This window comes from Lynx rufus, unplaced genomic scaffold (assembly GCF_022079265.1).
Source record: "Lynx rufus isolate CCGP_SWC_20201006 ecotype Redwood Valley unplaced genomic scaffold, mLynRuf1.p SCAF_2, whole genome shotgun sequence".
Taxonomy (NCBI): Eukaryota; Metazoa; Chordata; class Mammalia; order Carnivora; family Felidae; genus Lynx; species Lynx rufus.
This window is the reverse complement of record NW_025814834.1, coordinates 202,314,256-202,333,120: the sequence shown is the minus strand read 5'-3', so window position 1 is coordinate 202,333,120 and position 18,865 is coordinate 202,314,256. Positions and strand designations below refer to the sequence as shown.

At 52.6% G+C, this 18,865-nt stretch overlaps 1 protein-coding gene across 1 annotated transcript; it reads right to left on the bottom strand.

The window, feature by feature from the left end:
* Positions 1-1,166: 1,166 nt before the first annotated feature.
* On the bottom strand, positions 1,167-8,185 carry TENT5B (terminal nucleotidyltransferase 5B). Its single transcript, XM_047084806.1, has 2 exons — positions 7,798-8,185; positions 1,167-3,098 (listed from the first exon to the last, which is right to left on the bottom strand). Exons 1-2 carry the CDS (start codon positions 8,059-8,061, stop codon positions 2,079-2,081), a joined length of 1,284 nt encoding a protein of 427 aa, XP_046940762.1. The 5' UTR covers positions 8,062-8,185; the 3' UTR covers positions 1,167-2,078.
* Between the last annotated feature and the right edge of the window lie 10,680 nt (positions 8,186-18,865).

Genomic DNA, 18,865 nt, shown 5'->3' with positions numbered 1-18,865 from the left:
GGACACTTACTGTGGGTCTCTAGCTTTCTCACTCTCTGAAACAAGCACATCTGGGTGAACCCCAGTACCCACCCCAACAAGCTAAGCCTGTGTGCTTACACGTGCCCAACTCAGGAGCTGGGATAAACTTAATCTCTCCTAGGCCCCTAGTTGGGTGGGCACAGCCAAGGTGGAGGGGGGGGCGCTATTTTTAGTCACCAAGCCAAGAAAGTGTTTCCACTCACCCTTCCGGCCTTTTTGAGCCCCGCAGAGACTCACTGAGCCGGTGAGTTGGCTGGGCTCACCCAGGTCACCTGGGGCCTCCTCTGAGGCCTTGTTTTTTTCACCCTGACTAGAACCTCAAGCCATCACTTCAGAAACCACTAATGAGGTTGTCTGTGTTAAGGGCTTTGCAATCCTTGGATCAAAGAGGCTGGGTAAACAGTGGGCAGCGTCCAGGCCGGTGACTGGCTGATGCCCCGAGGGAATAGCTCCCTGAGAGCGTGCAGCTGCCACTCATGCTGGACAGCCTGGCATGGCCCCAGCTGGGTTTGGGAAGAAGAGACCCTGCCCCTCTTAGGGGACCTATTTAGAGCAGACCAGAGTGTGCCCATCAGCCCTCGGGAATAAGAGAGGGTGCCAGAGGATAGAACCTCCCCCTAGAAGATAGAACCCCCCCCACCCCGAGGATAGAACCTCAGCCGGGTAGGGAGGCCAAACCTGGGCTCTGGCTCTGGGCGATGCTAGAAGTCCCCCAGGCTTAGCTGCCACTACTGAACGGGTCTCCAATTCAGATTCATCCCGCTTGTCCTCCACCTGCTTCCTGAGTGGGTGGGCAGAGCTGGGGTCAAGCAGCCCGGAGCACTGGAGTGTAAGGCCAAGTCCAGGGTCATCAGGACTCCAGGTAGGAAAACACTGCAATGTTTACTCTTTCACAAGAGACCTGCTGTGGCAATTTGCAGGTACAAGTCACACGTGAGACACGAGCCCCTAGCACAGTTTTCCAGCTGGGGCTGGTATGGAGAGAAGGAGGTGAAACCCCCCAGCTACAGCCAGGACTCAGACACCAGGGTGCCCAAATGTCCCTGCCCTCAATGCAAGCCAGATGCAGGCTGGAAGAGGCAGCCATGCCCCCACAACCGTGGAAGGTCATTCTCTCAAGAGAAAGCATGGTGCTAGGCTTAGTGTAGACAATCTTTATTGGCAGGTGTTCAGAGTGCAAAATGGTGACAAATCCAGAGGGATCGGAAAGGGGGTGGGGCATGGTTCCCCTTCCTCCAAGTGGGGACCCATAACCAGGCCAGTGGGGGAGAGCACTTGGCTGTGGCCACTTTGGGTCCAGCACCCTTCGGAGAACAAGCTCCCAGGCAGGAGGGATCCTCACAACACACGGGAAGGGAACAACACCCCAGAGGGGACCTGGAGTGTGTCCCGCCCCCTCCCCCCCCCCCCCCCCAGCGGCCTAGCTCCTGCCCACTGCACACCTTGACAGCTTGGGGTGGGGGTGTTTGGGGACTGGGCTAAACCTATCCCTCTGCAAACCCAGGTATCTGCGTCGTGCCTCAGTTTTCCTCCTCCCAGTGATTAGCCAGGTTGGATGGCCAGGCCTTGTTAGGGGTCCGGCCCAACCCGAAGTGAGTAGTTCACATACCATACCATATTTTGGTCATTGTGTGGGCTGCAGGGATCACTGTGGGCTGGCCGTAGCCGAAAAGATCCTTTTTAGGCCACGGAAACCAACCCAAGACCTTCCTAGGCCGCAGAAATCTACCTAAGACGATGAGCATGGAGGCTATCGCCCCAAACATGCTTCGTGTCCTGAGGGCAATTGGCCCCCAAGACAAAACAGCCCCTGCACCCCACAACCATGCTGGTCCAAAAGTGTGGTTCTGTCTACCAAGAACCCCAGCTTGGCCTTAAGCCCACGGGGGCCTCACTCGGGGATGAGTGGGGGTCTCTTCTGTTTAGTAGGAGGCCCAACCCTGCAGCGGTGCGGGGCCACTTGGCAGCGGCCGCCTGTCTCTGGTCACCTCCTCTCCACACTCCGGGAGGCCCCACTCCCTCAGGGAAGGCCCAGTCCCTCGTGGTGAGGGTCTGAGTCAGTTACAAGGCAGCCAGGTGGGATAGGAGTGGGCCCGAGCCAGCAGAGGCTGCACAGGAGTCACGTAGTAACTGACAGTGGCAGGCACAACCCCGTCGGGGCCCGGGGGGCGCCAGGCCAGGGCGGCCGCAGCGGCGGGGCCCTGCTCAGCCAGCGCCTGGAGCGCCAGCGTGGCGATGAGGTCCAGCGTCTGGCGACGCTCGTGGCTCATGAGGCACACGGTGCTCTCGTTGACCACCCGGTGCAGCGTCACCAGGCAGGCGTAGCGGCGGGCTGAGTCGGCCCCGCTGAAATGAGCCTCCAGGTAGCGCTCCAGCGTGCGCTGCTGCTCCGCCAGGTCTGGGAAGTCGATGAAGAAGCGGGAGCACATGTAGCGTTGCAGGGCGCGCACATCGGTGCTGGGCCGCGGCCTGAAGCCCCGCACCAGGAGGTGGCAGTACTTGAGGAGGCCGCCACCGCGGATCTCCTCGGGGCTGCGCGTGGCGATGACGCGGTGCCGCAGGTGGTCCAGCGCCTCGGCAAAGTCCCCGTACAAGCTCTCACCTGTCACCGTTGGGTGGAAGGCCTCAGACATGGGCGTAGACGAGCACTGGCCAAAGAGAAGCAGGGAGTCCAGGATGATCTGGAAGGAGTCCACACTGAACTCAAACTGGCGCCGGACCGAGTCCACGAACTTGAGCTCCACGTTCTTGCCGCTCTTGTTGGACAGCGAGATGAGGCTCCAGCGGTCCGTGTCCGTGCACACTTTCACCAGCTTCTGCACGTACGCCTCCTTGAGCGTCAGTGGCGTGATCTTGGCCCGGCTCACCCCGGCCGGCAGGAAGTCCAGCAGGCAGGCCAGCACCACCTCCTTGGTCAGCTGGAAGGACGCCTCGCTGCGCAGGTCCACGCGGAACACCAGGTCTAGGTCCTTGTAGCCCAGGCCACTCTCAGGGTGCAGCACATGGCTGGCAGCCGAGCCGTGCAATCGCACACCGTGCACGCGCAGTCCCCGTTCCTCTAGGCTGCTGCGGACCACCTGCGGGGGAGACGGGGGGAGGGAGAGGTGGCGGGAGTCTGGGCCCCCCCGGGGGTCCGCCACCGGCTTCCCCGTGATAATCACGCCAACATCAACCATGTTGACCCCGCACCAGCTGTCGTGCCTTTGGAAAGCCATTGAACCCTCTCAACTTTGATTTCCTAATCTGGAGTATGACTTGTTTAGAGGAAAGACTCAGAAGGAATAGCACCGATGATAGCAGATGCGTAGAATTTACTAAATACCAGGTCCCGGTCTAAGCACTTTATTCGTTAGGCTATAAACTTGCATAATTCTCAATTACCTGCCCTATGAGGTAGATACGGTGAATGCCATTTTGCAGATGGAGAAATAGAAGCACAGAGGGGCCAAGTAATTTGCCCAGGGTCACGCAGCTGGTGAATCAAACTCAGTGCAGGTCTTAACCACTGTGCGATTCTACCTCTCTAAAACTGCAAGTGAAACACTTTGTTTTGTGCCAGGCATGATGCTAACTGTTCAAATGTGCTGGGAACGTAATTCCCATTCACCCACATTACTACATTAACCCTGACAATGATCCTGTATTTGGGCATTAGTATCCCAATTCACAGATGGGGGAGCTGAGGCACAGAGAGGTTAAGAATCGTGTCAAGGTCAGAGAGTAGAGCCCAGGTCAGTTGGAGTCTCCAGTCCATGCATGCTCTTTTGGCTATGACACACACGCTCATCTTAACTCATCTTTACAAGGACCCTGTGAAGCACATGTTACACCTGTTTTAGAGATGAGGAAACTGAGGCTTACGGGGGCGAGAGGGGGCTAAGGTTCAGAGAGGGCGTCATTCAGAAGTGGCAGGGCTGGAAGTTAAAACTCAGGCACTTTCTGCTCTTGAGACAGGAGGTGGGTGATCATCTCGGGAAGCGCTCGGCACCCAGCCCAAGTAGGAAGAGAGGTAGCAGACCCCATCTGCTGACACAGGACCACCACAGGCAATCTCGGGTCTGTTCCTTTGGCCAGAGGCATCTCTCTGGGCCTAGGACAGTGAGGGGAGAAGAAAGAAGCTGGGCCCAGACATTCGGTTTTCTTAGCAACCCAGAGGACTCACACACCATCCTGAAAGTGACCAGGCAGCATTCCTGTCCTGAGTGATTCTGCAACCCCGCCTTGCTGCCAAGTCAGCGCCCAGCACTGGGCTGGGCTGCCCTCCTGGCTTCTCAAGGAATTACCGCAAAGAATGCACTTAAGTGCTGAGGAGGCAAGCTGCAGTGGGGCAATCTGAGGCGGGCGGCTCCCTCCAGGAAGGCTTCCGGGAGGAGGACCCTGACTGGGGGAAGGTACTGTAATGGCTATGGGGATAAGCAACTGGCCATCAGGAACACGGAGGGGAGGAGCTTGGGGTGGGGTGGGGAATATCAGGCACCTGTTGAATGCCTGGACCTTCTCAGCAGAATCTACAGGGGATAGATCTTTATGCTCTCCAAGTTATGGATGGGGAAACCAAGGCTCACAGGAGTGTAGTCATCTGCCCAAGATCATTTAGAGGCACCTTCAAATCCAGGTGTGGCTGACTCTCATTCTATCACATTGCCATCCCAGGGTTTAGAAGGAGCAGAGACCATAACCCAGGGTTCTAATCCTCCCTGTCTTTCAAAATTTCAGAGTGAGGGTGACCGTCCAGTCACTGAAGCTCAGAGCCAGGGTAGTTAGGAACAGGAAGGTGGGGTTTGGGAGATGCCTTGGCCAGACAGACCGGGGAAGCTGGAAGTAAGGGGCCAGTTGCTACAGTCTAGCCTGTGGGACTTGCAACCCACAGCCTGACAGCCGTGCCCCTGCAGGGCCAAGGAGGGAAGCAGGCAAGACCTTGTCCCAAGGACCCTGCCAGACTTGCAGAGCAGACCAGCCCCCTCCCCAGGTCCTAACAGAGCTGACTGCGCCTTACTCAGTGCCAGCTCCTGCTCCCAGGCTGATGCTCACCCCAGGGCATGGCATCTGGCCTGGTGAGGAGGCAGCAATACCCTTGTTAAATCTCCTGTGTCAGCCAGCCAGCAGCTGTTGTCTCTCTCTCCCAGGTGTGACTACAGCCAGCTTGGCAGGCGGACCCCAGATACCGCCACACCCAAAGACTGCAGGGCAGCTTGGAACCTCCTGAATCAGACTTTCCAGCCACGAAGGGGGCAGCGGCTGCACCCTCCTTTCTCCTGTGCCAAGGGCCTCCCCAGAACCACTCTGCTCCTGGGCCGCTGCCAAGACCTACAGGGGGACTATAGGTGCTGTCAGCCAGCGGGCTTGCCACACTTGACTCTGGAGCTGCCTGATGCAGGCCCTCTGGCTGCAGCTGGAGAGATCAGATTGCCTCCTTCAATTCCCTGGGCCCAGAGAGGGCAAAGGACTTATCCAAGGTCACACAGCCAATAAGTGGCTGAGCTTAATTAGAACCGGGCCTCCCAGAGCTGTGGGCAGGGGGGCCTCCTACAGGAGAATGGGTCCCTCTAGCTCAGGTACAAGCAGGAATAGCATCTCTAACTGCTCAGATCGCTGCCGTAGGCAACGTCTTGGGAGGGGGGGTACAGAGGGAGAAAGGTTCTCGTTCTTGAACCATGGACAGCCAGCATCCCCCATTACACACACCCAACACCCCTCCTCTACTCCCCCCCACCTGGAGCACCTCCCACTTCCATTCACAGCCAGCATGGATGGCCCCCATCCCCACACACACCAAGCCCATTACCACCCCCTCATACACATGCAGCACCTCCCACCACACATATATATTCCAATAGTTTGTGAAGCTGCCAGCTGCTGATTCCCACCAGGAGATGGACGTCCTTCCCTGTGGATGCGATTGTGCAGGCAGGTGAAGGTCCCTGTTCCTTTTGGATTCTGAAACCTGAAAGGGTGTTGGGAGAGTAGCCCAACTCATCCCATTGAACAGATGGGGACGCTGGGCCCAGCAAAACTGATAACAGTCCAGGCCCTGAAGCCAGATGTCCAGCCTCCTGGTGCAGCTCTGAAGTCTCCCCTGCCTCTCCCCACGCCAGCTAGCAGCTCCCTGTTCCGTGACATCTCTGACCCTAGTCTAGGAGAACACTGTACTATTATTGCCCTGTAAAGTCAGCTCCTTTTGGCCTGCAGTCCCCCCCACCTGGCAGGGAGCATCTCAAAGGCAGGGAAGTGCTCCCAGAGGTCCCAGTCATATCCATGGCCCTAGTGTCCTGAATAGGGCTTGACACAGAGCAGGCACCAGTTAAGGCAGTTTGGCAGGGACTTCCTCTCCAGAGCACACCTCATCCCTGCAGAGCGGTGTTTCTGCACTGGGCTCTGCCTTCCCCCATGTCTGGGACAACAGTCCTGGAGATACAGTAGTTGGGGCCCCAAGGTTGACCTGAGAGTCCTAAGGAAAAAAAAAAAAACCCTCAATTGGTTTTTCCTAATTACCCCATGACAGCCGGCAGCAGAGGAATGCCTCAGTGAGCACCACTGGGGCTTTGGGTGAGTCAGCCCTGGGGAATCTGCCCCCACCCCCTCCCATTCCCTGGGAGGGAGGGCGAGGTAATCCCCTAGCCTACAACCCTCCTCCTCAGTGGAAGCAATTGGAGGCAGGGGAGTGGCCTGCTTCACTAGCTTCTATGGATAACTCCAGCGAAGGAAAGTCTGTCTACTGGCAGGAATACCCAGGAATTGTGGCTGGATTTTCTGGTTTCTATCAGAAGACTTCCCCAAGACTCAGAAGTTGAGTCTTAGGAGCTGGGGAAGGGGTGGGAAACCTTGAACCTGCAGCAGGCGGCTCCCAGGAAGACTTATGATTCTCTTGGTTTGATTTTCACTTCTTTAGGTAGTCTTAGGCAGCTCACTGCCCCTTTTGGAACCCCAGCTTCCCCAGCCACAAAATGGGCACAGTAATTACCATATTCTGGCATTTCAGAGTATGACAGCACCTAGGTTACGCAAATGGAAGAGTAAGTTTAGGGGTGCTGAAAAGTTAGGTAAAGGGAAAAAGGAGTCTGAGGATGGGGAGAGGGGTTGCCAGAATTCTCTTTTCCTGTTCTTCAGGAGGCAGGGTCAGCCTTCATTTCCAACTTTGGGGAAGAGGAGAGACACCTAAACTGGACACCCGACGTTGCCTTTCGGCATGCAGCCACCAGGTCCAGCGTGGTGCTTAATCTCCTCCTGCCACAACCCCAGTTGAGAGCGAGGGAGTCCTTATTGGGATTTCTTGGCTTTTCCACTTAGCCACGGGGCTCTTGAGCCAAGAGCTGTGGGAGCACAGGACAAAATCTGACCCTAGAACCTTGAGAGAGGGAAGGGGTGTGGGGGTGGTGAGGCCCAGCCATGACGATTTGGGGGTGAAAAAACCCCGATTTTGAACACCTACCCATTCAGGGCTGCCTGGTATCTCTTGTCTGAGGAGGCAGATCTGTTCACCCGCCACTCTCCCCACCCCCCCTTCCCGCAGCCAAGTCCCTCCCCATTCTCCTCCCATTTCCTAGCTAAGGCAAGGGTGAACGGTTCGATCGGGCTCTCCAGAGGCGGGGGAAGGGAGAGCCAAGTGGGGAGGGCGCATGGTCTACTATCCATACGCTGTGCGATTTTGTTACAGTCCCTGTGCCTCTTTAAGCCTCAGGTTCCCTAGCTGTCTAGCGAATCGAACAGACTCTGGGTGCCTTCCAGCACAAGAACCTCAGGCTGGAGACCCCATAATCCTTCCCAGTGCCCTCTCACCTGCACAATCTGCCGGGGCTGCACGCTCAGAGTAGGGAAGTTGCCGCGCCCGTGAATGGGAATCGGTTCGCTCAGGAGCGCATCCAGTCGCTTCACCTGTGGCCAGCCTAGCCCACTTAGGTGCCGTCCGAGGGAGGCCGATGAGGCCTTCGGGTCGGGGCCGCCGCCTGCCGGGGCGGCCGTGGCCACCTCCGAGGCCGCAGCCGTCCCCACCTGCGCAGCTGCCTGGTCCGGGCTCTCAGCTCCACTCTCCGACGGCATCATTAGCCCGGCCCCGGGCCCCGACGGCAGAAACCGGGGGGTGGCTAAGGGGAGAAGGGCAGGGAGAGCGGCCGGGCCGGGGCCAAGGCGAGGGGCGCGGCTGCAGGGACTGGGAGGCAGCGACGGCGAGGCAAACCCAGGGCACACCTCCGACGGCGACGACCAACCGACCCTAGAGCCCGTAGCCTAGCGCCCAGCGGACTCTTATAGGCCGCGGGCGACATGTCTATTGGTCCAGACAGCTGTCACACAGTGGGAGCGCCCCGCCTCCCTGCGCCTCTGCCATTGGTCAGCAGCGCTTTGCACCTCGGTCACTCGTCGCTAGGGAGATTCCGATTGGCTGGGTGGCATGCCCCTGCCCCGCCCACCTGCACGGGCTGAATTCCCTCCTTTGGTCCTTAAAGACCTTCTGTTTTCCGTGATTGGCCCGGGCCGGGGCAGGCCTAGACTTAAAGGGACTGCGCCCTCCAGGGGCAGGCGGGAGGGAAGTGATCTGTGGAGTTTGTAGCGGAGTTGGACCACTAAAAAATTCCAGGGTTCTTTTTGGCGCTGGAAGGAATTTAGAAGGCCCCTGGCCTGGTCCTGGTCATTTGCTATTTTCAGAAGCCCAGAGAGATTGCGCCACTTGTTCGACTCCACACAGCGCTCCTCCTGCTCTTCCAGAGTTGAAGAAAGGTAACGAACTCTGTGTATACTAAGGTAGATATTACTTAATGCACTCTTGATTGGCCCTTGCCAACCACAGCCTGGCTAGCGTTAACACTCCCATTTAAGGGAGGGGAAACCGGCTCAGAGAGGGGGCGTGACTCCCTCAAAGTTACACAGCAAATGAGTTGGAGCCCTGGAGCTGAACCGGGGCTATAGAATCTGTGGCGCATGCTCTTTCCTTTACACTTGTGCAGACCCAGGCAGGGCCTTTACGGGGCTGGAGGATGAACAGCAGCTGCAAATAGGGAGTTGGCTTTCCTGACCCAGGGTCTTGGGCTCCTCTGCACCGTCTTCTGGTAGGGGCTTCCTGAGCAGCTGGTGGAAGTCTTTCGTGCCAGCCTCTTCTCAGCCTTATCAGGTCCTGTGTGCCCCCAGGCAAGTCACTACCCTCTCTGAGCCCGTTTCTTTATCTGTCCCAGAGAAGATGTTAAATAAATATTTTTTAAATTTTGATTTATTTATGGTTGCCAAAACATTTTCGTATATTCTACTGAAATAATATATTTACATGTTTTTCTCTCCCACTTTACAGAGCCTAGAGGGATGAGGCTTATTCCTTTCTTTTTTTTTTTTTTTTTTTTTTTAGATTTTTAAAAAATGTTTATTTATTTTTGAGCGAGCGAGCGAGCGGGGGTTCCAGGCTCTGAGCTGTCAGTACAGAGCCTGATGCAGGGCTCGAACTCATGGACTGTGAGATCATGACCTGAGCGGAGGTCAGATGCTTAACCGACTGAGCCACCCAGGCACCCCCTCATTGTTATTTTTAAATTCATCTTTTCTTCTGATTTTAAAATATGTACCTGTGGCAAAATTTCAGAAATTGAGTCTGCTTGATGTATACTACAATATTTTCTCTTAGATTAAATATCACTCTCCTAACACTCTCCCATTCTATAAGGCAGGCTGGGCAAGGAGTGATATTCCCAATGTACCGAAGGAGAAACCGAGACCTACAAATGATAAACTACATTCCAGGATCACCAGCTTGTCAGGAGCCTGACTCTCTGACTAGAGCAGTCACTTCCTCTTTCTGGAGGCCCCCACAAGCAAGATCCTACCCTTGCCCTTCTCTCCATTTTGTCTGGGATCAGGAGCTTCCTCTTTCCCCAGGGAAGAGGACCTTGCTCCACTGCTAGGTCGTGTGACTATGGGGAAGTCCCTTGCACCGTTCTCAGTAAAGTTCCTTGCTATTTTGTTTTCCCTTCTTTTGGAAGAGAAGAAATAGATGAGAAACTTCCTTTGCTGAGCCCAGAGTCTCCAAACCCCTGATCTACCACCTCCAATCCCCTGCAGAGGAAGGAAAAGAAAGGAAACTAACATCTACTTAGTACTTACTATGTATCAGGTCGCTTTACATACATGACCTCTAATTTCTAAAAATACGCCTCAAGATGTGGGATCATTATACTCAGTTTACAGATGAAGAAACCGGGGGGTTTAGAGAGGTCAAGTGACATGGTCATACAACCACTAATTGGCAGGGTGGGACTTGAATCCAGGTCTCCTGACTCCAGAGCCCTATTTTTCAACTGCTCCTCATGGAAGACTTGGCACAGATCACAGAGTCATACTTGGCACAGCCCTGGTACCACCCTCCAGATGTATCTATTCCTTCGTTCATTCATCCACCAACCAACACATATATACTAAGCACCTACTGTGTGCCAGGGGCTGGGCTAGGCCCCGAGATATGATAGGCGAGGTCCCTGCCCTAGAACTGGCATTCTAGTGTAGAAAGACAATGGCCAAGGAGACAAATAAATAAGACATTTAAGATAGTGCTAAGAAGATAAAACAGGGAATGGGAGAGAAAGCAGCCATGTGTATATGTGTGAGAGAGAGAGAGAACTGGAGAGATTGATGTCCATTGGGGGTGTGATCGCAGAAAGCCTCCCTAAGGAGGTTGCATTCCCATTACAGGTTCTGGATCCACTTCTGTCCCATCTCCCTGTGCTTGTCCCTGGACGGGCCGGGCAGCAGAGAGGGTACCAGACCATACATTCCTACAACTCTGAAGGCCCGAGCTGGGGGCAGGGGGCTGTGACAGTCATTTTGTTCATTCACTTCTCACTTTATGTATGGTGAAACTGGTGTCCAGAGAGCCAGAGGGGTTTGCCCAGGGAGATTGGTTGGGGTTGGAACTGCACAGGGGTAGGGCCCCGTGAGGGCAGCCGGGTATAGGGCCACCCGATGCTCTAGAATCAAGTTCTCTAAGAAAGGAAACTTAGAGATCTCCTTCCCTCTCTCTCCCTCCTGCTGTCTGGGCTAGGAAGAGCAATTAGCAAATGCTTGAGCTATGAATCACCCTTCTGTTGACACTTCTGTTTCAAAGCTAATCGGACCAATGTTTGCCCAATGACAGGACCTGAGCATCACTGCCCTGGGAGTGTGTGTGATTTGGGGATGTAGGAAGAGAAGAGAGAAGACGAGAGAGCAGGGGCATCTCAGGAGGGTTTTTCACCTTCACCACGGCCAACTTTTTATTGTCCCAGGGAATGGAGGGGAACAATGGCTGGGGTACCCTCTGAAGAGTCAAGTCCATCTGGCTTTCAAATATTATATATGAGCCTTTTCCCTCCAGTACATATTTCCCATCTTAATTTCTGACTCTGATTTAATTTTTAAATTTAAAATTTTTTTAATTTTTACTTTTTATTTAAGTTTTTTTTTTCTTTAATGTTTATTTTTGAGAGAGAGACAGAGTGTGAGCAGGGGAAGGGCAGAGAGAGAGAGAGAGAGAGAGGGAGACACAGAATCCGAAGCAGGCTCCAGGCTCTGAGCTGACAGCACAGAGCCCGACACGGGGCTCGAATCCACGAACCGTGAGATCATGGCCTGAGGTGAAGTCGGACGCTCAACCGACTGAGCCATCCAGGTGCCCCCTGACTCTGATTTTAAAAGGAAATTTACTCTCTATGATAGTCGAGTTGTAGTGACATAGGTAAGTCACTTTCCCTTTCTGGGCCTCAGTTTCCTATTCTGTAAAATGGCGGTGAAATGGAGTCAGGCCTTTCCATTCACCTACGATTTCAGGTGGTGGGAAGGAGAAGGGGTCCTGTGGAGAGTGTTGGCTTCCACATTGGCCCCTCCTCTGCCCTGGAACTCCAGACAAGAGCATTCTGGGATCAGCCCACATTACTGAGCACCCTGTGCCTGCAACCACACTAGGCAATTTCCATACAGTTTCTTATTCCATTTTCAGAACATAATCTTTTGACAAAGGAGTGATCTCTCACTTTGCATGAGAGGGAACTGAGGCTCAGAGAAACAAATTAATTTGTGCAGGGCCCCATGGTTGGAAGGACAGGCTTCACACCCAGATCTGGCTGAACCCCACGCCCAGGCCCTACCCTGGGCCTGCCTCTGAGGATGATTTGGTTTGTTCGATTACGCAGGGACAATCCTTGCCTCTGGAGAATCCCCTCCCCTCCTCTGTGGTTCTTGCCATCCATCCTGCCTCAGCCCCTCATGGCCAAAGTACTTTCCTGGACCTTGTCAGTACCTTGCCTTGGGTCCTGACTCACCAGGCCCTTCAGTCCACTGATCCTCCCACCTTTCCCCCACTGTTTCTAGCCTCCTTAACCAGCTTTGATTCCACAGACCATCATTATAATTACTTCCTTGCACACACCCTCACCCACCTTGCTCCCCTCTTGTTAAACTGCGCTCACCTGGCAAAACCACACCCTGGTTAATTCAGCTGTACGTTTGTGCCCCACAGTTGACTGAAGCTGGAGAAAGACACACAGTTCTGCCGACAGGTCTCACTTGAGCGTCAGGGGGCCTCTCCAGGGGGCCCTGCGCACTGTGTGGCTGTCTTACCCGTAGAGGAGAGCCTGGTGCTGTCACTCCCCTGCGGTCCTAGACACAATTCCTTAACTCTCTTCCTCCCCTCAGTCCTGGACAGCTCCTCCCCCGCCCCCTCTTGGCGGAAGACCTCGCTTCCTACATCACTGAGAAAATAGAAGCAATCAAAGGAGAATTTCTGCAGACTCTCAACACCTACCCAATCACTGGGTCTGTGCCTCATTTCTAGCCTCCCTCCTGCTGCTTCGGATGAACCCCGCTTGCTCCTCTCTGCGGCAACCCCTCCACTTATACACCAGGACCCCTGCCTCTCACCTGCTCAAGGACTTCACTCTGGCCATTTCCCCTTCTCCACTGCATCGTTCCAATTAATGTTAGAACATAATTTCTTGTGTCTAAAAAAAAAAAAACCCAACAAAATTAAAACACACCTCTCTTGATCTCACATCTCCCTTCCATTTCTCTATATAGCAAACTCTTTGAAAATGTCTGTACTCACTGTCTTCAGTTATTCTGTTCTTTCTTGAACACACTTCAGTCAGGCTTTGTCCCCACCACGGCACCGAAACTGTTTCGTCAAGGTCACCTGTGACCTTCACATTGCTGAGTCCAATCATCAATTGCTTTAAGTAATAGCTTTATTGAGGTATAATTTGCATAGCATACACTTCACCCATATAAAGCATACAATGTAGTGGTTTTTTGTACATTCAGAGTTGTTCAACCAGTACCATGATCAATTTTAGAACTTTTTTTATTACTCCAGAAAGAAACCCTGTACCCTCTAGAGGTCACCCCCCATTTCCCTCAAGCCCCCTCAGCTCACAGCCATAGGCAACCACCGACTGGCTTTGTGTCCCTGTATACATTGGCCCTTTCTGGACATTCAGATAAATGGTGGTCTTTTGTGACTGGTTTCGTTTACTTAGCATAATGTTTTCAAGGTTCATCTATATTGTAGCATTAGTATTTCACTTTTTCTTTATTGCCAAATGATATTCTGTGGATAGATGGATATTCCACATTTTATTTATCAGTCCATCAGTCGATAGACGTTTGGGTTGTTTCCACTTTTTGGCTGTTATGAATAGTCATGTGCAAGTTCTTTAAAAATATTTTTAGGGGCACCTGGGTGGCTCAGTCAGTTAAGCATCCAACTCTTGATCTCAGCTCAGGTCTTGATCGCAGAGTTCTGAATTCAAGCCCCTTGTTGGGCTCCAAGCCCAGCGTGGAGCCTATTTAAAAAAAAAATTTTTTTTAGAGCAGTTTTCAATTCATAACAACATTAAGAGGAAGGTACAGAGAGTTCCCATATGCTCTCTGCCCCCACACACGCACAATCTCCCCCATGATAAACACCCCCACCATAGCAGTACATTTGTGACAGTTGATGAGCTTATGTTGACATGTCACAATCATCCCAAGTCTATAGTTAGAGCTCATTCGTGGTGTTGTCAAGGTTTTGTGTGGACATATGTTTTCATTCCTCTTGGGTATATTCCTGGGAGTGGAAATGCTGGTCATAAGGGAAGTTGATGTTTAACCATTCGAGGAGATGCTAGACTGTTTCCCACAGTGGCTGCACCATTTTACGTTCTCACCAGCAGCGTACGAAGGTTCCAATTTCTCCCCATCGTCGCCAACACTTGTTTTGTTTGTTTACCATCTCCATCTTAGTGGGTATGAGGTGGTGTTGGAATGGTCTTGATTTTCATTTCTCTGATCGCTAATGGTGCTGAACATCTTTCCATGTGTTTATTGGCTGTCTGTGTCTTCGGAGAAACGTCTCTCAAGTCCTCTGCCCATTTTGTAATTGTATTACTTTTAGCATTGTTGACTCTTAAGGGTTCTTGATATCTAAAGATGTAAGTCCTCTAGATATAAAGTTCTCTAGATATAAGTCCCTTAGCATATATGTGATTTGAAAAATTCCTCCCATTCTAATTGTTAATTCTTAATCCTCGTATGTTACTAGACCTGCAAATTACTTGTGGCTGATCACTCCTTCCTTCTTGAAATACTTGCTTCACTTGGTATCTAAGACAGTCTACCGCCCTGACGTTTTTATTTCATTGACTGCTGGTTTGTTGTCACCTCGTTCCCTCAACCTCTAAGCAGTGACATGCCCAGGACTCACTCCCTAGTCCTCGCGTCTTCTCTGTCTGTACTCACTCCCTTGGTGATTTCAGTCAGTTTCAAGCTTTAAAGGCCATCCACGTGCTGGCAAACCCCAGCTTTACGTATTCCAGGCCCGAGCTCGCTTCCCAATCCCAGGCTTATGCAATTATTTTTCTAGTGTTTATTTATTTATTTTGAGAAAGAGTGCATGAGCGGGTGAGGCACAGAAAGGGAGGGAGGGAGAGAATCCCAAGCAGGCTTCGTACTGTCAGTGAGGAGCCTGACTCCGGGCTCCATGTCACGAACCATGACCTCACGACCTGAGCTGAAATCAAGAGTCGGATGCTTAACTGAGCCAACCTTAAACGTACTTGAATGCTTATATCGGTCTACAGTTGGGCAAAAGCATCTCACGCAAAGCCTATTTTGTAATAAAGCGCTGAATATCTCCTGCAACGTTTTGAATGCTGTACTGGAAGTGACAGACGGAATGGTTGTACGGGTGCGAGATGGTTGTCAAAGTATCAGTTATTTACCCTTGTGATCGCTGGCTGACTGGGAGCCACCAATGCCACTGCCCAGCGTCACGAGAGGATCTAGGATCTAACCCCATATCTCGAACCTGGGGAGAGATCCAAAATCAAAATCTGAAGTATCGTTTCTACAGAATGCATATCGCTTCCATACCGTTGTAAAGTCAAAAGATTGTAAGGTGACCCGTCGTTAAGTTGGGAACCGTCTGTTCTTGTATGTTTGTTGTCTTCTCAAACTTCACACGTCCAGAGCGGAATTCTCGAACTGAAATGCTCCTCCCGTAGCACATGGCAACTTCTAGTTCTTGGGCTGAAAATCCGAAGCGATTTTTTTGCTCCCTTTTCTCTCATGTGCCACATCAAGTGTCAGCAAGTCCTGTTGGCTTTGCCTTCTGAATACAAAGTCTGACCCCATCCCACCCCCAACCGCCACTTACTGCCACCTCGTGACCATCGCCCTTCTCCTGGATTATTGGAGTCTCCCTACTGGCCCCCTGCTTTTGTACTTGTCTCTTACAGTCTATTTTCAATCCAGCAGCCTGGGTGATCCTTTTAAAACATAAGCCAGGTCACGCCATTGCAATACCTCCATCTCACTTGGAAGAAGGCCAAAGTCCTTCGAATCACAAGGCTCTCCAGGATACCCACCGCCTCGTCTCCTCCTCTCCTCTCCCTCCTCTGTTGTAGGTGCACTGGCCTCCTGGATGCTCCTGTCCCACCCCAGGGCCTTTGCGATTGCTCTATCATCTGCCCAACTCACTCTTTTTATTTTTTTATTTTTTTACGTGTATTTACTTTTGAGAGACACAGCGAGACAGAGTGCAAGCGGAGGAGGGGCAGACAGAGAAGGAGACACAGAATCTGAAGCAGGCTCCAGGCTCTGAGCAAGCATTCAGGACAGAGCCCGATGTGGGGCCCGAACCCACGAACTGCGAGATCATGACCTGAGCCGAAGTTGGACGCTCAACCGACTGAGCCACCCAGGCACCCCTGCCCAACTCATTCTTGAGAGCCACCTGGCTTCTCCCTCATTCCTCCAGGTTCTTTTCTCACCGAGGCCTTGCTCACTAACCAATGAGCATGGCAATCTCCCACCCCAGAGACCTCTTCTCTCCTCTTTATGGTTCCCATAGCACCCAACGCCATCTACACATCATGCTGTGTGTGTGTGGGGAGGGGGGGTAGGTGGGTGGCTATGTGTGTGCGCATGTGTTTGTTTGTTTGTTTGTTTGTTTTCCTTTTCCCTGTTAGAACAGAAGCTCCAGGAGGGCAGAGATTTTGCCTGGTTTTGTTTTCTGTGTACCCCAGCTCCTGGAACCGTGTTGCCGGTTATTCAGCGCTCAATAAATATTCATGGAATAAGTGAAGGGATGCTTTGAAGAAAGCAGGAAGGAGCACTCTTCTAGAAGCGGATCTTGCAGGGAGTGGTGCAGTGTGGCCACAGCCAGATCCCTGAGGCGAGACTTTAAATTTAGTCCTCCCTAAGGTCACTGAAAATTGGTTCCTGCTTTCCAGCTGAGGAAGCCTGCGGTAGTGGGAGCCCAAAGCTTGAGTTCCTATTCCATCTGGGCCTCTTTTTGGCTCTACGCTCTGGATGCACATCACTCCCCTTCTCTGAGCCTCAGTTTCCTCATCTGTTTATTGGGGGCATTATCACCTACCTCTCAGGGCTGGCATAAAAGACCCCGTGTGCGAGTGATGCCTGTGTACTTGGCATTCAATGAATGTTCGCTCCTTCCAGAAACAGTGCTAATTTGCTAAAGGGAGCAAGGTTCAGACAGGTGTTTTTGGGGGGGGATCAAAGAGGAAGGAAGAAGAGTAAGACCATAGATGAAGACGAGGCTCGAGGGAAGAACAGGAAGGCTGGGGGCTGGAAGGGCAGGAAGATGCACCAGAAGGCTGAGCTGTGAACAGGGCACTCTGGGACCTCTCCTGCCTCAGGTTTGAGGCTGCTCACAAAGCTCCTCCCTGTCCCCAAGCTTGGCGGAGCCTGTTAGAAGTGGTGATGACTGATGATTAATTATGCCCATTCCATGAGTGAGGAAACTGAGGCTCAGGAAAGTGGTGGGTGATATGAGTCTGCTAGAGTAGAAGCTAGAGTCTGCTAGAGTCTGCTAGAGTAGTCTACCCCTGCTAGAGTAGAAGCTTCTCAGGTTCAAGGGCTGCTCACCCCCATTTCTGTCTCCTCAGGGCTGAGGTTGCTGACTGAAAACAGGAGCGGGTTCTCATCAGTGGGTTTCCAGCCCCAGCAGACCCCACGCTCCATTTTTTTAAAAACATGTTTAACGTTTCTTTATTTTTGAGAGAGAGAGAGAGAGAGAGAGCAGGGGAGGGCAGGGAGAGACAGAGACACAGAATCCAAAGTAGGCTCCAGGCTCTAAGTTGCCAGCACAGAGCCTGACGTGGGGCTCAAACTCACGAACCATGAGATCATGACCTAAGCCGAAGTCGGATGCTTAACTGACTGAGCCACCCAGGCACTCCCCTCCCCCATGCTCCATTTTATAACAAATATTCTGCAATACCTCTTTCCTGTGATGGAATACAATTCATAGGTAATATAATCCTACTTATACATTCCTAATTTGGGGGGAAAAAGATAATATCCTATCTGAAACTTAAAGAAGAAATAAAAGGAAGGTAATCTATGTCTTTTCTTCATGATTTAATTTTTGAAATTGAGATATAATTGATATAACATTATACGTTTCAGGTGTACAACATAACGATTAGATATTTGTTTATACTGTGAAGTGATCACTGCAAGAAGTTAACATCTGTCACCATACATAGTTACAATTTGTTTTTTTGTGGTGAGAACTTTTAAGATCTACTCTGTCAGCACCTCTTAAATATACAATCGGTGTTATTAATTGTAGTCACCATGCTGTACATTACATCCCTGTGACTTACTCATTTTATAACTGGAAGTTTGTAGGCGCCTTTTCTTTAACCTGTACGCACGCAGGAGGACTCTTGTTAGAACAGGACTTCTCAAATTGCGATGTGCCTAGGAGTCACCTGGGGCTCTTGTTAAAATGCAGATTCTGAATCAGCAGGTCCGGGGTAGGACCTGGGAGTCTACACCTCTAACCAGCTCCCAGGTGCTGTCCGGCCGCTGTTGCAGGCAGCAGAAGGTCGCGCGCGTCCAGCTCCCAGGGCCCACGCAGCTGCCCTCCCTGCCCGCCTCGGCCCAGAGCTGCCCGGTCCCCAGGCCCGAGCAAGGGGCAGCCCTGTCCAGGCCCGCCCCGACCGCTGCCCAGCTTCATTCCTGGCAGCCGCGTGGCTGGGCGCCGCTGCCGAGACAGCAGTTCCCACGGGAGGAGCCCGCCCTGGGGGAATGGACCGTGGGGGAGGGAGGGAGGCCCGGGGAATTGAAGTCCAAGGAGGCGGGGCTTCCGGGTCTCCAGTCCTGGCAGCCTCACCCTCTTCCCTGCCAATGGCTTGGGTCTCAAACTCCCAGGGCAGTGATCACTTGCCCAGCCTGCCCTCCCCTCCCCTCCCTTCCCCTCCCCTTTTCTTCTCCTCTTATTCCCTTTGCCCTCAGTTTGGGCTAGGCCCCTGTGGTGGGAAGCCCAGAAGAATTCAGCTGTTTTCTACCCTGAAGAAACTCCATGTAGGGGCTAGCAGACGGGCAGGCA